General features: G+C 40.0%; 2 protein-coding genes across 7 annotated transcripts in view; one reads left to right on the top strand and one right to left on the bottom strand.

The window, feature by feature from the left end:
- Positions 1 to 2,042: 2,042 nt before the first annotated feature.
- On the top strand, positions 2,043 to 4,978 carry LOC134642691 (gamma-interferon-inducible lysosomal thiol reductase-like). Its single transcript, XM_063494640.1, has 7 exons — positions 2,043 to 2,223; positions 3,061 to 3,249; positions 3,340 to 3,411; positions 3,515 to 3,607; positions 4,040 to 4,192; positions 4,629 to 4,697; positions 4,786 to 4,978. The coding sequence occupies exons 1-7, from the start codon at positions 2,083 to 2,085 to the stop codon at positions 4,843 to 4,845; spliced, it is 777 nt and encodes a 258-aa protein (XP_063350710.1). The 5' UTR covers positions 2,043 to 2,082; the 3' UTR covers positions 4,846 to 4,978.
- Positions 4,979 to 5,070: 92 nt separating this feature from the next.
- LOC134642689 (3',5'-cyclic-AMP phosphodiesterase 4D-like) overlaps positions 5,071 to 19,383 on the bottom strand; it is a 76,319-nt gene continuing 62,006 nt past the window's right edge. For all 6 annotated transcript variants that reach the window (XM_063494626.1, XM_063494629.1, XM_063494627.1 and 3 more), the window contains 9 exons: positions 18,391 to 18,484; positions 14,868 to 15,040; positions 14,678 to 14,776; positions 14,426 to 14,590; positions 14,202 to 14,301; positions 12,837 to 12,991; positions 12,100 to 12,222; positions 11,089 to 11,271; positions 5,071 to 10,049 (listed from right to left, as the gene is read on the bottom strand). In XM_063494626.1, the coding sequence (XP_063350696.1) occupies positions 9,483 to 10,049; positions 11,089 to 11,271; positions 12,100 to 12,222; positions 12,837 to 12,991; positions 14,202 to 14,301; positions 14,426 to 14,590; positions 14,678 to 14,776; positions 14,868 to 15,040; positions 18,391 to 18,484 (1,659 nt within the window). In that variant the 3' untranslated portion in view covers positions 5,071 to 9,482. The remainder of the gene's footprint in view (positions 10,050 to 11,088; positions 11,272 to 12,099; positions 12,223 to 12,836; positions 12,992 to 14,201; positions 14,302 to 14,425; positions 14,591 to 14,677; positions 14,777 to 14,867; positions 15,041 to 18,390; positions 18,485 to 19,383) is intronic.

Raw genomic sequence — 19,383 nt, 5'->3', positions numbered from 1 at the left:
TTATGCTAGATACCACAGATTTGTGGCATGAAAGTGAAAATCGGTCTACCATAATTAGTTTATGGGAAAGTAACAGCAGAAACAGTTATGTTGAGGTATTAGTTATGTAGGGCAAGAAAGATGGTGTGGTATGCGTTCAGGTACAGTATTATGATGGAGGTTAATAAGTATGTCAGTTGGAGGTGGTATGTGGGGATGGATTAGGTGGAAGGAGGCTGGTGAGTTATTTGTATTCACCCAATCTCTTGGCTGTTGCCCTTTCTTTCATGCCATAACCTGATGGGATCTAGCAGGTCACGTGATGTGGAACTACTTAGTATAGAATATATATCTGTTTTCTTTCTCACGATGAGCTGTGCATTTGATCTGATACCTCTGTCTCTGGCTCACATGCATTATCAAATTTGTTAAAATGATGTTTCTGATCTTTCATTTTAATCTTTTCATTGTGTCTGTATACACTTGTTCTTTTTTTGTATCTGATCTAAAGGATTTAGCTGCATTAGTTGTACGACTACTGCTGTGAGAAAATACTGTTATTGTAACTGTTTATTTACTGTATTGATTATGCAATAACATTCAGCTTGTTGTCTTGAATCAGAATCAGCTTGTGCGTCCTTTGAGGAGTTATAGAAGAAAAGTGGTATTAAACTTCTTCTCCTTTTTTTTTTTTTAAATGTAAACCCCAACTTTACCAACTTCAGAACTGTACTGTTCATGTATGCACTTTCAGATCCCAAATAAAAGATTATAGCTTCACGGGTTGTTTGGAGTATTATTTAATGCCATCATTTCAGCACCTTGTTGAATCTCTCTAAAAACAGCAGCTAATGTAGGCTAGGTCACTGATATTAATGGATCTGTAACGGCTTACAGATTATTAGACATTGGACTGCTGTCATACAAGCTAGAGTACTTTATTATTTTATTTTATTTTATTTATATTCTGGTCAAAGTGGACTTTAATATTTGTTTATTTTTTGTTGTTTTTTTTTTGTTAACAGTACAGATCCAGTGAGAGCAAGTCAAAAGCATGTTACAGTACGTGTCAACATCCAGCAGCAGCCCATATTCAATTTCAACACTGTTATCATTTGAATTAAGATTTTTAAATGTGAAAGGGGTTTGCAAGGCACTGTATATATGACATTATGCATACAAAAGCTTTGGTCCTATAATCACCTGTGAATTACATAATCATGTGTCAATGAGTCACACCATGAATGCCAAATTGACAGAGACAACTGTGTGAGCAACCGTCTTACTCATCTGCTCTTGAACTCGCTTCACCCTTTAGCTTCTTAGTAAGTTCCAATCACTGTGAAAGGGGAAAGAAACACGATCAACCAGCAAGCAACTGAGTAAAAGGAATATGAAGCTGGATCACAACTATGGACATCTGTCATTGTATTCAAAAGAACATTAAGAGAGACCTTTTGAGCTTATTGATACCTGTACTAAACCAGAGCCTTGCAACATAAGCACCAGTCATCAAGCACAGAACACAGTACAGGTTCAGTGTTGTGCCTTACTCTCAAACGCAAACGTTAGCCACCCTTTGATCTCAGTAAGAGCGAAAATAGCAGAACTTTCTCGTTTATAGCCACAGAGATGCTAACGGTTAGCTTCAAAATTGTGTCCGTGCAATTGCTGAGAATTTAAAATGGCAAACAGTGGATTTGCCCATAAACAGCTCATAGAATTTTACACATTACAAATTAACGTCAAAATCCAAGATGGCGCAAGATGCCGCCTTTCATCTTTCATTAGCTGTTTCTGCAAAGAAAAGAAAAGAAGAAAAAACCGTCAACCCTTGCTCTGCGTTTCTCTTTTAAATTTAAGTTTAGTGGCTAACTAGTTGAAGCTAGAATTTTGGGCTTTTTTAAAAGTAAATACTAATATATATTAAATCCTATCAAACTGTCAGCCTTTTCAGCCAGAAACGGGGATGTCCGAGGATTACTGAAGGCAGCATTCACACCTGTAGTCAATCAGCTGATTGGGCGGTTCCAGTGAGGAGCATCTTCGATATTCTCCGTCCTACTTTCTCAGATTTATGTGGATTCCTTTGCAGATGCCAACATGAAGCCCTCGGGAATCCTGGCTGTGCTTTTGCTCGTCTATACTGAACGGAGCGGTTTCGGGATGTGTCATCCCAAACCGGCCTGTCGCTACCCTCCCTCTCAGTGGTGTAGGTCCCTGGAAATAGCGATAGAATGCAGGGTAAGTCTGACCACACTGGGGGTCATCTATGCTCCTACTAGTAATTTAGTTTAGTATAGGCTAGGCACAAGTAAGCACAGCTGAACGAGATTTAAGAAGTTTATTACATTTTTATACATTATTCGTGTGCTTTTACTCAGTAGAATGTAAAATGGTCCTCTCAATATGAAAGCGTCTTCTTAATGTAAACACTTTGAAGCAAAGGACTAGCAGGAGAACAAGAGGAAATGTTTAATATTGCTACTGTGCACCCAAATGGTATCATTCATCACTGTTGTACCTATAGAGGACAGTTTTTGTGGAGTTGAAAGTTTCCCTGGTCTGGACATTAATACGAGTCATGCCTCAGAAATTGAACACCAGAGGTTGTTCATGTGACTGACAGAGCAGCTCGAGGTCAAATCATGCAAACACCTAATCAGTTTAGAGAAAACAGTCTGGAGGAGGAGATGAATGTGCTGTGACGCTTCCTTAGACCATTTTGAGCTTTGTGTCTTTTGTTAATGTTAATCATTGTCCTTCCTCTTTATTATTTCAATAATGCAGAAAATGCTCAGAGCACCGAAGAGCTATTCTTTTCAGTTTTCCAGTGATTGTGTTTTAAACTTAAATTTGCAAAACGGTTCAAGTCACATTTGTTACTTTTTAAAAATGAATCCTTGTACATGGTACATGTCATGGAAATGTTCTTCAGCACTGAACTTGTATGTGAGTGTGTTTGATGAGCTTCAGAAAAGTGTTTTCTGTAAATGTAAATCACGTAAGCAGTTATGAAAAGCACTTTTTGTTTGTCTTAATTCTTACTGAAATGGGATGATTAACTCTGTTGTTTCGTAGGTGGAGAAACAGTGTATGGAGGTTAATGCTACCAGGCTAAACCAGGCTGTCCCTGGAGTATCTGTCACACTGTACTATGAGAGTCTGTGTCCAGACTGCAGAGAATTTATCACCCAGCAGCTTTTCCCCACCTGGACAATGCTGCAGGACATCATGGCTGTCACACTGGTGCCCTATGGGAATGCTAAGGTCCATCAGTCCTCCCTCTGTTGATGCATGCAGTTCAAAAACAAAGAGGATGTTTCACCTGAATAAACCTAGGCTTTGTTTCTCTTGTAGGAGCTTCGCTCAGCAAACTCTCCCTTCGCCTGTCAGCACGGAGAGCCTGAATGCAAAGGAAACATGATCGAGGTTTGAACAGCTTAAGCTTTGCATGTGTGGTTTTTTTTTTTTTTTTCTTTCTTTTTTTTCTTTCTCCTGCTGGGTCTTCTAGACTGATCGATCTCTTCCTCAGGCCTGCATCCTCCATTTAACCGAACACTCTCTTGCATTTCACATCATCTACTGCATGGAGTCATCTGCAGATGTTCTGAGCGCTGCACAGTCTGTGAGTAGCTTCAGAAAAAATGTTTATTTAATATAAGGGTCATTTTCATTTCCAGTGATCACAACTGTTACTGTCATAGCTGAGCTCATAGTTCTGAGGAGGCAGCACAGGCCATCAAGAAAATAACCCCCCTGCTAACCTGATTCACGTCCTCGGAAAACTTGTTTCTTGATGAGTTTATGGTCTCAATCCCTGGTTTCAAGTCTTATTTTATAAAGTATGATGTTCACTCTGATGCTGATTAAATAAAAACAACAAATCAAAGGAGAAAAGGACAGCCTACTCTGTAACTGGGGATTGCAACAGCCCCTGACATCAAAAAGCAAAAATGGCAATCATAAATGCTCAGCTCAAATTCTGAACGGACTGATGGGTGACATCACGTTGGCTATGTCATTGCCCTTCTGCTTTTTCTCTGGCTTTTTGTCTCAGTGTCTCCGGCTGTATGCTCCCTCTGTGCCCTGGTCCAGAGTTGACTCGTGTGTCAAAGGAGATCTGGGATACCAGCTGATGCGTGCCAACGCTCTTATGACCAGAGCCCTGAACCCTGCACACACACATGTGCCCTGGATCACCTTCAATGGGGTAAAACACAAGCTGAGATTTGTTTAACATACTGAGAGCTCTATCTGCTTCTGATTTTAAAAAGCTAGAATTTGAAATTAATTCTGAGCTGCAGAGAATATGAACTAACTCTTGTTTTCAGACAAGGCTTGTGCATCTTTCTACAGTTATTCAGATTACACCAAATCTGTAAGAGCTGAAGTGAAAAGATCTTAATTTTTTTTCTTTTAAAAGCACAAAAATCATGTAGTCCCTATCAGCTGCTTAAACTCTTAACTGATATGACTAAGCTGAAATTATTACTGTGGACAGAGTTGTAAGTTTGAACCCAAATTATGAATTTTATTTTAAAGTTTAAAAAGGAAAACTTGGATAATCAAATATTTCAAGCGAATTTAATACCTTTTGTGGGTTTTACAGAAGGAAATGCTGGGACTAAGTGCTGTCCTTATTACAGGAATACACAGAAGAGAATGAAGACAAGGCAATGTCGTCCCTTTTCCAACTGGTTTGTCGTCTCTACAAGGTGAGTAGATGTATTTGTGAATGAAGTGCTTTGATTCAAACACAAAACTCTAGCGTCTGACTTTTTGTGCATGTTTCTGCCTCTACAGGGGGTGAAACCTCCAGCCTGCACTGGAGCTCTGGTCCGGCTCAGCAGAAGCTTCTGCTGAGCATGAAAAAATAAAGTTATATGTCAGTCCTACAGGAAAACAGCCAAATGTGACACGTTAAATTAGCCATACTAATGTTTAGCTTGTTTCAGTGTTGTCGTTAATACTATGAAAATGTAAGCATATAGAGTATTATAACTTTCTTGTGTAACAGAGCAGATAACTAAATTGTCTCTTAATTCGAATAAATCTGTTTTATAATAACAAATGCAGCCAAACACAGGATAAAAATTTTCATATAATTTATTGGCATTTTCCACTTAAAACACCCTGAACTCCCGAGACTCTTTTGGCTTAAAATGCAAAACAAAAATAGATTTAATTTCTCTGACAAAAACATTGGAGTGGCAGGTGGATACATACTTGTAAAGTATACTTGATTTTTAGGCTCCAGAACATAAAATCAGACATCCTATGTTACAGTACTTTGTATCGACAGACACATCTGAAGAATAAATATCTCTATAGAAGTTTGCACGACACAGAGGCTGAAAGAACAAGACGGCATGGACGTGGGTGGAGGCGGTGTCAGTGCAACACGGTCTCTGTGTAGAAGCGGAAACGCTCCCGCTCACCGACACAGATGGCGCTGTATGGCACTGACGTCTTCCTGCAAAGAGCCACGGTGCTGAGTTTAACCTGCTGTAACTCCTCAGACTGTTCAGTGCTGAGCAAATTACACCTGCTGTCAGAAAACTGTTGCTGTATATCTACTTAAAGTATCACACAGGATAAAAATATGAGCTTTTAATTTGTTCATTTTTGTGTTACAATAAGAGAAAATAATGACTAACTGAAAACACATTATTTGTTATGCCACATCTGAGAAAAATCAGTTTAATCTCAGAAGCCAAATTTTTGAATGTATTTTTACATTTTTGGACGATTATTCCTTAATTAAATGTAGTACAAATATAATAAACTTCTCCGGGGGGGTAAAACCATTATTTTTGCTCTTTGTTTGTGCTCTTTGATAATGTAGCCATGTTAACATGTAACTAAAATCTGTTTTCTCCTCATAGAAAGCTGTTTAACTGGATCAAAACCAATCAGTGCTGAAGGATCTTGACTTATGGCTAACGAACCACAAACCAACTTTTGACACGATGTAACAAAAAACAGACGTTTAAATGCAGTGTTTTGAAAATGTTTGCTCTTCAGGGTGATGCTCAAAGGCTTTGAGGTTCACTGGCTTACATTCAGCCTGTTACACTCTAGATAATTAATAAAACTAACCAAATGCAGAAGGAGCAGACACTTCTGTCATGCGAAGGCATCTGTGGTCAGCTGGATACTGAAAACTAAATATTCTAATGAGTAAAAATTACTGTAAAAACTGAACTGCTCTGATTACAATGTGAACGGTTTAATAGGAGACATTTTTAATATGACATATCTACTCACAATTATTTTTATTAGACCTCTAAATTGTCTTTAAATCTGGAGCCTTTGAAAAAAATCTTCTTTTGCACACTTTGTAAATGTTCTCAAAAAATGTAAGTCTGGTAACAGTTTTCCCACTTTCCTCTTTCTCCATGGAAAAATGAATGGAACAACAGTCTGAGGATCAGCATTTCGAAATCATCACAGTGGTCCTTTAGCGCAAGGCTCAAAACGTTTATAAACCACTTAAGGCTGATCAATAAAGCTTACTAGCTGAAATAATGAAATACTGTTGGACTAGTGTTTTCTACTACTGCCTGACTGGGAAGTGCATCGTATGTTGCGTAGTGCTTGCTTACTTCCCGGTCTTTCTACCTCAGTGACGGCGACAAACACTGTTCTAGGCTGAATGTGTACTTGGTACAGAAAGACAAAGTCATGAAACACCTGAAACTACACACATCCTCGAGTCTCAGCTATCTGATTAGGAAAGAACTGAACAGACGGATCCTAAGCTGCACAAAATCTATTGAATCGTTTGCCTTAAATACTGTTAACGTGTATCATTTGTAAAAACTAACACTATAAAGTTAATGACTTTGATACAATCATCAGGTTAAAATCTCTAGTGTAAAAATGTACAGCATTGTAGGCTGGCAGGTGTTTGTGTGTTGTCAACACTTGTGGCACACGTTTATCCCAGTCGAGCACTATCTACCAAATAAGAGCTGATGGAGCACAGTCTGTTTAAGATGAACTACAGGTGACTTGTTTCTGCCACCTGAGCTCTCTCTGATCTCTACATCGGTATCTGTCGGCAGGGTAGGAAAACACACCGCTGGGATTTTAGAATTCAAAGATCCTCGTTGGGTTTTTTTTTGGGAAAATAAAGCAATTTAGAAGCAGCATCTTTAGTTCAGATGTGCAAACATGTTTTACGTTTGACTGAGGTTTGAAGGTTTGTGTGTCGAAACAACATTTTACCATTAAAGGATAAGGCTGGCATTTTTTACATGTTCTAAAATACCTACAAAAACAAAATCAACAGCAATGGCTTCTTTTATAAAGTGCTCTGAGCTCAAGTATGACTTAAACAGGTGTCAAAGCCTGTGATGAACTACGCTGCTGGTTTGTCTTCCCCGCTCTGTTCAGATCAGATGGTTGATGGCTCAGGTGCCCTCAACATCTAGACTTATAACGTGGCTGAAGCTTTTAAATTTCCATCTATCAGCCATTATAAATGCACACACTGATAGTTTGTCAAACATCCAAGTGGCTTCCTTGGATGGAAGTTAACAGGATGCTCGCAGAGTTTTGGAAATTCTATTTGATCTGAAAGACATGATGAATACACGTGTTACAGAAGTAATATAGTAGAAGTAACAAGCAGTAAATCTTAAATTTCCCTGGACATAAGCACAAATCTCCTCAATAATCTCTCTAATCTCTTATAAGCACTTTAATAAAATATAACCACAAAAACAACTACACAAATGTTGGTTTTAAAAACAAAACAAAACATTTGAATGAGCATAGAAGTTCACAGAGCTTCAAAACAGTAGTAGCTGTAGCTGCTGGTTTTAATTGTAGCAGTACAGACAGAAATAATGTGACTGCATGAATAGTTTTTCCCAACAAACATGTGGGATCCTTTAAAAAATGAACAGTTTCTTTGTTGGACACATTTTCATCAGGATGGTAGAAATAGGATTGAATGAAAACTGACTAAATTATAATCAGGGAGCATGTGCATCTATGGAACATCTATAGAACAGATGCCACACAATACTTTGTTATAGCAGTGGTTCATTGTTTGCTGATTATTAAAAAAAGAAGGTTTTTGCCAGCATTATTCTTTTATAAGAACAAATATTCAGAATCGGATTCAGTTTGGGTCTGAGGTGGGAGGCTGGGTTTTATATTTCACCTACAGTTGTTGGAGTTTGCACACCTTTGGACTGTTTCAAAACAAACAGATGCAGTCCTAGAATTCCGATATTATCTGACCGGTAGATGAACAGGAACTTTATTATTTGTTGCACGCCATCAAATCCTTTGTTGAGACACTAGTTTGTGAAAGCTGGTTAGTTTCCCGCCCTGCCTTCTGGTACCGTTTGTCAAATGCTTTGTACTGTGTTTTTGTGATCAGCAGGCCTACAGAGGGTGAAGCCCTTTTTTGTGACTGAACAGAAGAGCTGAAATGGCCAAGACAGTAAAGTGCTACTGCGGACTGGAGGCACCCTGATTTAAAAAAAAAAAAAGGAACAAAACAAATGCTTTTTAAGCACTTAACCACAGACGAGATCAGCTAATGTACAACAAGGAACAGGTCGAAAATCAAAACAGAACAATGACATCATTAAAAGTCATTACAGGTACAAAATAAAATAAAGCTTAAACTAATTATACAGGTGGTGTCTTATAGTATCAACAGGTGAGACTGGGGTAAAGTCTTCTTCAGTGTTCAATTTCTGTGGTGCTACAAGCTGGTTTAAGTATGTAAGTTGCCAAATTGTATATTAAAGGGTTTTGATTAAATGTAGAGACACGCCGTGGGTTAAAGTCTCATTTGGAGGTAAATCAAACTGGAAAGACTGTTTGGGGTGGGGTGGTCAGGTTAGGGGGTACCCAGTACATCTGTGCTACATTAGATTTATGTTTCTCTTCATACCCTGAGGTTAAGGTCCATCGATTTTTCTCATTTACATCCCGTATTTGGTAAAATGATTCATCTCTCACATCATTCTTAAAGAAATCAGACTCACTTAATCCAACGAGGACTCAATAATTTTATACCTTAAACTAAAACTATGGTGCAAAATAACTTCCAAGACCCTGTCACACCACTGCGGTCCTCATTCGCTGCTCGCGTTCAAATGTCACAGTTATTTTGAAGGAAGACATTTCCTTTACCTTGTTACCTCTTGTTAGAGTACAGGCCTCAGCTTCGTTCTTCTTCCCAGAATAAACGCAGCAGTTTCGTTTTCTTTTTTTCTCTCTGGGACTCTCCAAACTGAAGCTATAACAAACCAGGATGGCCTATCAGGCACCCAAAGATAGGCAAAAACTATTCTCCCTGCTGAAAAACAAAACCTAAAACAGAGGGGGAACATTCCTCTGTTCTCCAGAGTGGGTGTCTCCAGTGTAAAGGGACTGTGGTGATTTTACAGACATTACTGGTAAAGGCTTGCCCTGCCTCCATCGACATACATCCAGCACCCGTGTCTCTCAGGCAGGGCAGGTTGTGCTGGTCATTATGTGCCCAAACGCAGGCAGGTCACTCCGTCGCCCTCCTGGCTCAGTTCTCTGTCCGTGTCGGCACCTTCCCGCCCTGGGGAGACTGGCGCTCTGTGAGGGCTGGGGCTCCGCACCGACATGGCAGCCAGGTTCAAGGTCCGAGATGGGTGAGGCGAAGGGGGACGGTACCTGCCGCTGCTGCTGCTGCGGGGGTCTGGAGAAAGAGATGGGGAGGAGGAGTCTCGGTGCCTCTCCGCAGCAGACTGAGACTCATTCTCTATGGGGCTCTCAAGGTCAGAATCTGCCTCCTCCTCTTCTTCCTCCTCTTCCTCCAGAGTTAATTCAAACTGGAACTTGTCCCCTCCTCCTCCTCCAGAAGGGATGGGTGCTCCTGCTCCCACAGCTGCTGGTCCCACCTCAGCCTGGCGCTCTTCTGGGGTGGAAGGCGAGGGGCTGCGGGGGATCATGCTCTGGTACCACTCCCTGTTGTCCTCCAGCGTGTCCAGGATGTCCTGAGCGTCGGGGTGCACTAAGTCGGCCCAGGTCTCCCACAGCGGGTGCACAATGAAGTCAATGAAGCTCACCTGGTTATGATAGTAATGTTAACAATAATACAACAGCAAACGTGACAGGAGTACAATACATAAAGGACAAACAGGATCACGTTTGCAGAGTAAATACTGGAGAGGTGGTTTCAGGACACGTAGGAAGAATAATAAACTGTGCAAAAGTCTTGAGCCACTCCTCATTTTTTTAAAATTTTGCCTGGAAAAATGGGAAATATGTGCAGCAATTTATAGAAATATTTTTAAATATACATAAAGTATATGTAATAAAGTATATGAGGCAAAAACAGCTGAACAATTCAGTGAGGATTGCTTGCTGCTTCAGTAACGTTGGAGGCCAATCCATGACTGATAGTGTTCGATTATGTGGTTTTTTTTATCCAGGTGTGCTTTTTCTGCATTGGCAGTGTGTTTGGGATCTTTGTCATGCTCAAAAAGAAAACCGGTGCCATTTAGACACTTTCCAGATGGTGCTGCATGATGGATCAAAATCTGACTTTACTTTTCTGTGGTCACGATTCCATCAATGCTGACAAGAGCCTCCATTGTGTTTTACAGATATTCACTGTGGCACTTTCTCTCATTTTCAGTCCTGTTCTTATGTAGTTTGGCAGCTGTTCTCTATGTTTCCCTTCCTTAAGAATGGCTTCTTGACAGCCACTCTCCACTGCTCAGCTCTAGAGCCAGATGCATTGCACAGCACATCCATCTGAAAAGGTCAGGTTCAGGGCCTGAACTGAAAGTGAGTGAAAAAGCAGCCAAATGTCTAAAGAAAAACTTTGAAAGACTTTCAGGAATCCCAGAGAACTTTTGCTCAAGAGCACTTTAAAAGGATTATAATAAAGTTGGAAGCAAAACACAAGGAAATGAGGGGTGGCTAAAGACATGCACAGCACTGTACTTTTAGATTCAACCTATGAAGGCGTATATATTAGCTCATTGCTTATTATATTGCATAAGCAATATACATAATTATATTGCAATTATGTATGGAAGCATTATGTAGACAGGTTATTATGAGACTAAAACATCCGTTAACTTTGCCATCTGTCAGCACCTGACTCTTTTCTATGGAGGCGTTGTGTTTGTCACACATGGGGCTGATCTCCATGCCTCTATCCCGCTCCCTGTCTCCCTGGGTGAAACGCTCCTTCATGATGCGGTCCGTCCACTGGCGGTAAAGCTCCAGCGGTTTGGTTGGATTGCTCAAATCTGCACAATGGACCATGTTCTGCAGAACCTGGAAGAGAAAAACGCAGTCAGACCTGGTGTGTCATGCTGGCCAGTGTTAGAGATGCAATGCAGCAGTGACTTAATTTAAAATCTAAACTGTCAAAATAATCCAGAAAAAAATTCAGTTTTAAAAACATTTTGAGCTTTGGCAACAGTCACTCATAAAGCTAAGAAAGTCAATGTTACTGTCATTTGGTTTTATGGGGAGTTAAATCTGTCCATTCAGAGCAGCAGTCACTGCTGACAGTAAAAACTACTGTTTATTCAAACAAACTGCATTTTGTATGTGCTGTCAAGGAGGCGGGGTATTTATTATCTCTTTTTTTTTTTAAAGAAATTACACAATTTATTACTTAGAAACAAAATTAACACAGAACAAAACAATACAGATTTTCATATATTGGACTGTGAGGGTAAATACTCAACTTTATTCTTTATTACTATGATCAAAACCTTTTACTTCCATCAGAACCTCAATACTCAGCAAAACTGTACAGCTGTTATGACTTATCTGTCCAGTAGGTGGCAGCACCTTCACACAGACTGCCTGGTTTAACGTGCAAGCTGTACAGCTGTGCACAGGTCAAAATGGAAACACGCCACTGCATAGTTTTCATCTGTCACATGGAGCAATTTTAGTACCAAAATCCTTTTTATTAAAGACCTAATGGTGAAATGTACAGAAACAACTATCTTCTGCTCATTGCACTGAATGGACAAATGGTTTGCACATGTATATAATTAAAAAATATATAATGTATAGAGATATGTATAATAATTATTTTTAAACATATATATACTATTAAAGTGTTATGCCAGCAGGAGTTGCTCTAACCTGGATACGGTCAGAGTAGTTGTCTAGTAGAAGGACTCCCAAACTTGTGACTTTCTTGGTCTCCACCATTGTCTTCATGTCTGCCAAAAAGTTCATGTGTTTGGACATATCTGTGGCCAGCACCTGCAGAGGACAACAACCACACAACCACACACCATGCATTACAATTGTAAGGGTCTCATGCTCAACCTAAAGATGACTTCCTCGTGATTACAAGGAAAAGGAAGGATAGATGCAGGAAGTGAAGTGTTGTCTTACAGTGCCTGGGTTACAAAATGTAATGCTGACAAAGCAAATGCACACAGGCTGTTTTATCATCTATCAGATTCACTGCAGCAGTCCTGAGCAACACCTGATCTGTGTGTGTGTCTGTGTGTGTGTGTACCATGTTTACGTAGCTTTGTGGGGACCAAAAATTGGAATGTTATTATGTTTGTGGGGATTAGGGTGAGCGGCTAGGGATAGCATTATGTCAATGTGATGTGCAACAGCAAAAATTATGTTTCTGAGTTCAGCTCACAACCTTCTGCTTTCCTTTGTTCCGTCCAGTTGTAGATGGAAAAAAAAAGGAAGCTGCAATTTTGTTCTCAGGAAAAATATATTACCAACAAGACTTTTCAGTGTATCAGCAAGCATTCACAAGACAAACAAAAAACTGAACTGAAAAGATCACATTTCAAAGGGACAGTATAACTAATGTTATAATATAAATCGTAGAAAAAGGGCAGCGCTCTCACCATGTCAATCACCATCTTGCGGAGAGAGTCTCTCTGTTTCTTGCTGAGGTTCTGGAAGATGTCACAGTTTTCCTCCTGCAGCAGTTTAAAGCCCACAGCGAGATGGTGGTTTTCCAAAACCGACGCGTCATTATACATCAGCGCCAGCTCTGAACCTGGAGAAACGCAGGTAGAAATCCATAAAAACAAAAAACAGAACACCTTGAACATAATTCTACTTTATTTAGCTTGATGTAAATCGGAGCTCACAGCAACCCACTGGGAATTAAATCATCAATATAATAAAGAACCTGACCTGGCATCATTTCTATGTATTACTATGTATTTTAAAGAGTGGAAAAGTTAAGGAAACATGTTAAAATATTTTGGCTGTAACTATTATTGATTTTAATCTGCACGTCTTTTTTTTTTTTTTTTTTTTTTTTTAGCTAATTTTCAACTTTAATGTATTTACATCGTCAATTCAGACTCTTGTTTTTACATTTCTGAGCTGCATCTAAACTATTATTAATGATAACGACTGAACAAAGCTGCTAAAATAAATGTGCAGATTACGGAGATCCATATAGATTAAAATAGACATATTAAAATAAAGGAAATAACCCTTTAATGCATAGTGGTCACCACAGTGGACAGCTATTCAAAGGCTGTGTTCCTGTATTTGTGTCAGTGTTGATGGTATAATTGCACATAAACCACTACAGTGGACACTGATGTGTCACTCCATACCAAATTCATAAGTCAAAACGTAGGACATATAAAAAAAACTCTTTGAAAAGTACATGTTTTTAAAAAAATGAAGTTCAAAAATCTTTTTTTCATGTCTAAAGATGAATAAAAATACTGATTGAGGTTGTCATAATTCATGCATCAAAGGGTTAAAGGAACAAAAATAACAGAAATCAATAAAAATAAATAGAAAACCTGTGGTGTGTATTTGTATGAGAAAGTGAAATAGTGACACACAGGTATGCATATTGTTTCGGGTCTGTGAGTTAACTCAGATCAGTCTGCCTCCACCGTTTGATAAATATATCATCCTGAGGTCTCGGGGAATATGGCGTTCCAATCTGATATATGTACTACTGTATCTTCTCGACCCGCTGACATGCACGCGGGGGATGGTTTGTGCCATCTAACTGTGATACACCTGATTGGTGCAGTTATCAGTATACTTAGAAAATACTGTTCATATCTGGTATTTGATACAAAAATGCCACCTTTTGATCCTTAGTGACATTTTGGTGGAATACCTCTTTGAAAGGAAGCTTTAATCCTAAGCTACAGTTTCTTAACAGTCGACTTTTAAACTGTCCTTATTTACCCCAAGCTGTGTGCTGTTTAAATAGAAAGACAGAAGCCTACTGGTGTTTATGAGGAACTGGTTGGTGACTCCTGGGTGGTCAACATCGTGGATAGCACTGGCAAACAGAGCGGCGATGATCTCCAGGTCTGTGAAAACCACCTGAGGTGAACGAGGAAGAGAAAATGAATTTATTCAGAAGAAAAAGTAGGTGGAGCTTTGCTCACTTCACTGAGAGATCAGAGCCCTGGAGCTGGTAGGGTTAAATAATGCCTTATTTGCTCACCTCTAAAGCTGGGGTGGAGAGGAGGACGTGGGTGGACTGCACCACATCAGCTGCGTGGATGCTGTTGTGATAAGCTATGTCTGCATGGTAGTGGTCCTCTAAGGTCATCATGAAGGTGATGAAGGTGTCAACTGGGATATCGAAGGTTTTCAGAAGGTCTCGCTCCTGTCACATTGATGAGGAGCATTCAAAATAAACATGAGACACAAATTGGGTCGATTCTGGTCTTTGGTGGAGCGAACAGATTTCTACCTGGAAAATGGTGTACATGGTCACTGTCAGAGGACGGTTTCCAGAATATTCTGCTACTTTGAATATATCCATACCCCAACGATCGATATCCTCAAATTGCTGCAGAAATAAAAGAGAGCATGTAAATGACACAGCGCATTTGTAGGTGTGTTTGTGTCTTTCTGTCTTTGCAGCGTATGCGCGAACCCACCTTGGCTAGCAGGTTCTCGTGTGGTGTGTTGACTCCAAAGCGAGGGATGGAGGCAGGCGCCAAACCCGGGCTTTGTGTGGCCTTTTTCACACCGCTGATCTGTGACATCGGCCTCTTTTTCTTCTCCTTCTCCTTCGGAGGAGGAGAAAGGATTTCCACGTCATGTTGTTTCTCTGCAACATGAACACACACGTAATGTTATGGCCAGATGTGATTCATTAGATCTGTAGGTGTTAGAAAAACCAATGACAGAGTGCTCACTGCACCCACTTGTGTCTTCAACCAAATTAAAATACACAGCCACTTGATTATTCAGTTCTACCTGCCTTACATTTAGAGGGAGATAATCACGCTGGTTTTCTTATCTTTGCAAAGCTTTTTACTCTGACAAATGCAAAAAAATCACAAGTTCTCTCAGATCTGTTAAACTGACTCACCAAACTGTCCATAATGTAGCCGTTTCTATGAAGCAGCCCTGTTTCCACATAATGTGGGTCTGACTGTCATTTAGACACACTGCTGTTAGCAACTGTTCATGAACCTAAAAACAGGATGGCAACCTCCTCACTGCAATCACTTGCAGAGAGATTGGCAAAGTTCTTTAAAAGGTACTGTCGGATTTAAAAATGCAGACAGACGCAGCCAGCACGGTGCAATCAGTCTGAGTAAGCATGCACCGATGAGCGTACCTCATTTGTGATGCGCTTCTTTGGAATTGGGAACTCAATTGCAAAGTGGTTGTACTCCTAGTAAAAGCATGGCTGCTGAATGCTAGTGTTACTGTGCAGCTACTACATCACTATTGGTGGATGGATTTGCAACCGATTTGCAATTTTTTGCCAGTTTGCCATAGTTAATCACCATATTGTCACAAACATTTTACATATTGGAAGTAATTTCTAATTTGACCCCATTCATTTTCAAACCCATAGGAGGCTGACTCCATCTTATTGCCATTCGATCACAATGCTCCGCCTTAACAGTCCAAAGTTACTTTCAAGACAGGAACTGACTCTAAGTGGCTGCAGACCTGGTCCCTGTTTTGGCAACAACCATTTCAGAGACAATGACATTACAAGTTTATTGCACAAAATCACAATGATTTTGCTTTTGCTGTGGCCTCCTATCACTGTAGAACTATTGTAGATCTGCCCTAGACAGTGGGAAGTATATGATGATGTGTCAATGTCTGCATACTTTCAGCTACTGCTACAATTACTACTAATACTGTCAATATTTTAGTAATCATTGCACTACCAGAAACACTTAACTCTGTAAGTATTAGATGATAGTGTGACTGCAACAGCTCACGCAAATTCTCAATACTGCAGCTGGAACTTGTGATTCTTCAATTGTTACTGCAGTCACATGCACTAGGTGTACTTTATACACTTACTATGAGTTTAGTTGACACATTGTGAACAGTAGCTGTTACTACAACTGCTATTAACATAGATAATACAAGTCCACCTCAACAACCAACAGTTTATGGAAAAGCTGAGAAAAAAAAAAGAAAAGCCTGGACATCCATGAAAGACTACAGAGGATTTTCACAGGATCCTGTCCATGGTAATGAAAAACTTTTTCACTGCGTGCAGCAGGATGCAAAACACTCCACTCCCAGGGCTACTGTATAGACACGTTATCAAGAGAAAATACTGAGGGTTCATCAGTGTAAAATGCAGAAGTAAAGTATTTTACAAACTAAGCTAAGACCACTGAACAAACAGAAAGCCTGCAGTAAATCATCATAAAGGCAGAAATCCATGTTTTGGTGATATCTATGAATTTAAGCAATTAATTTATATTTGTGATATTGTTTTCCACTTACAAAGACTGTATAAAAATAGTGGCAAATCCTAAATGGTTAAAGTGTGCATGTCAGTTGCATCCTTTGCTTCATTTCAAACCCACTGTAGTGGTGCACAGAGCTAAAATTCAGGAAACCGTCACTGTGCAACCTGACTTTTTCCTAAACACATGAATTCCTGCACAAAGGAACTTAAACATATGGAAAACATGTGTAAACCCATCTTCATCAGCAGTATAATGACACATAAGGGAGGTCGGCATGAATAACACAGACTCAGTTCACACCACCTGATTAGAAACCCGAAATCTATTCGTTCGTAGCTGAGATAATAAAACAAGGCTCAAAGGAGCAACAATATTGCTGGTTTTGCTGTGCTTGCTGAGAGATCTGGCCAACTAAACACAATTAATGTAAGTATTGCACAAAAACACTGTGAAAACAGATTTTACGGCAGCAGGTGGAGAACACTAGCAGCAAAAATGTAACGATGATGGTTAAAAACCATCTGTTTCCCAGCAGTTTGATGACAAAGCTCTTGTGCTTTTGTTTTCCGAAACACTTGATTAAGATCAAAGGCAGGAGATTTTGTTTTTCAACCCAAATTAGAGAGCGTAGTTCTTGAGGCAAAAACACAAAAACACCAAAAGGTTTCCTTTGACGGTATCAGCATCATCTCAACATGATTTGTTGACTCAGAGGTACTGCCCCAGCAGACACGGCTGTGTTGGCAACGACTCATCCATTTTTTTGGGGAGTACAAACCAAGGGAATAATGATACCATTGTGACATCACGGACAGCCAGCTTTACCTCACGTCCACACATCCTCTTCGGTATTTTCCATTCATTGTGTTTCATTAGCACAGAGGCACAAAATCCAGACACGAGCACACAGCACCTAAGGATGCACAGCGATCTGAGTGGCAGCGTCACACGAGGCGCTGTCTGGCCTTTCTCACCTCTCTCACAGTGCCTTCTCTTCCTCACACCCAAAACCATGGTGCTCATTTCCAAACGCAGCCAGGCTTGAAGAAGAGGCACTCATATCAAAACGGCGTCCGACTGACAGCGCCATCCTCGTTCAGCCGGACCATCCTGCCGGAAGGGCTGTTGAACACTGAGTCTCCTATTCATACGGCACGCCGTCGAATAATGTGCACCCTGTTGCCGTGACAACGCCACACAATGTGTCCGGGAATGCTGTCTGCAGCCCCGCCTCCTTCTTTTTCAGTAAAAGGAAAAATCCTCACCTTCTCCATCTGTCCTGTTAACACAGTCCTCACCTTCTTTCAGAAACACGCTCTTTTCATTTTCATGTACAAGAAAACCCCCCACATCCTTTCTCCCCCACATTGACTCCCTTCTTCTATATAGTAAAATTCCCTTTTCCCTGTTCCTTTGGAAAGTCATCCTCTCCTTCCCTTCCCTTCTTAAAAAAGAAGGGAAGGGAAGGAGATTTGATCTTTCTGTCTTCTTTTTTTTGTCCCTATTCATCCTCACACCACATTTTTATCCACTCCAACAAAATACAAGAAGACATCCTAACATTCAAATATATTGAAGAGCAAAAAAGAAAAACAGGAGATGCAAAGAAGCAAATTAGTTTACTGGCAGTGTTTCCCCTCAGCTTCGTAGTAGATACACCTGTGGTATCAATTTGAAAGTCCTTCTTCAGGCGTTGCATTCACAAGATTTCAAAGTTCTAACTTACCGAGGAAGGTGTTGGCGATGAACTCTGACACCTGATTCCCTGAGCGGCTTGTTTCCGATAGCTGTGTCAGCTCGCGGTTCAGCATCCTCTTAAACTGTGTAGACATGACAAAACCATAAACAACACATGGTTAGTCTGCAAAACACACCAAGCATATGGGTGTGCATGTGTGTAGCAAGGCATTTTATTTCAAAATCCTTTCTGTAACTGTTAACACTAAAACAACATGCCTCCTTCCCTTCATTTGACTCTTAGAACAACAGAGGAAACATTTAGCAAACTACGTTACCAAAATATGGGTGCAAACAAACAGAAGGACCAAACAAAACAAACACTGAAGCACTTTCCAACATTTGAATGACATTTGTTTCATGTTTTAAACACAGAGACAAAACGGTAAACAAAAAGGTTTCCAAGGACAAACAAAAACAAACAAACCCACAGTGCATGAAAGGTCAACGGAAAAAAAAATGACTAATATGTTACTACAGACAACCTAATGGATGCATGTCATATTTTAGCTTTTAAATTGCACATTACTAATTTGCTTAGATTTTTGTAACTGCAAAAACGTGGGAGAAATGTGAAGAGGCAGGTGAAAGATCGCATAACTAAAAAACAAATCTCATTATTTGTGTAACAAAATAGAGGGAAGAAAACGAGGTGCTGTGATGAAGGTGGTAACCTCCATGTATCCATGCTTTACACAATAGACTTGAGCTACCTTGAGTTACCTGATACACATGGCTCATATACATAACCCTAAATGAGGAAACACAATCTGTGATCTCATACACCACGCTCATTTATTTTGCATTTACTGAAATTGCTTTATATGTAGTGTATGCATCTCATTATTTTTTATAGGTCTGACTTTATTCATTTTTAGAAGTCTGTTTGGCTGCTGAGGCCTCCGGGCTGTTCCTCCAGCATGCGGTGCTATTAAATACAGGAGGTGCTGATCGGAACATACCAAGTATTGTGACGCCATAG

The sequence above is a fragment of the Pelmatolapia mariae genome, linkage group LG15 (assembly GCF_036321145.2).
Source record: "Pelmatolapia mariae isolate MD_Pm_ZW linkage group LG15, Pm_UMD_F_2, whole genome shotgun sequence".
Lineage (NCBI taxonomy): Eukaryota > Metazoa > Chordata > Actinopteri > Cichliformes > Cichlidae > Pelmatolapia > Pelmatolapia mariae.
This window is presented reverse-complemented; position numbering and strand designations above follow the sequence as displayed.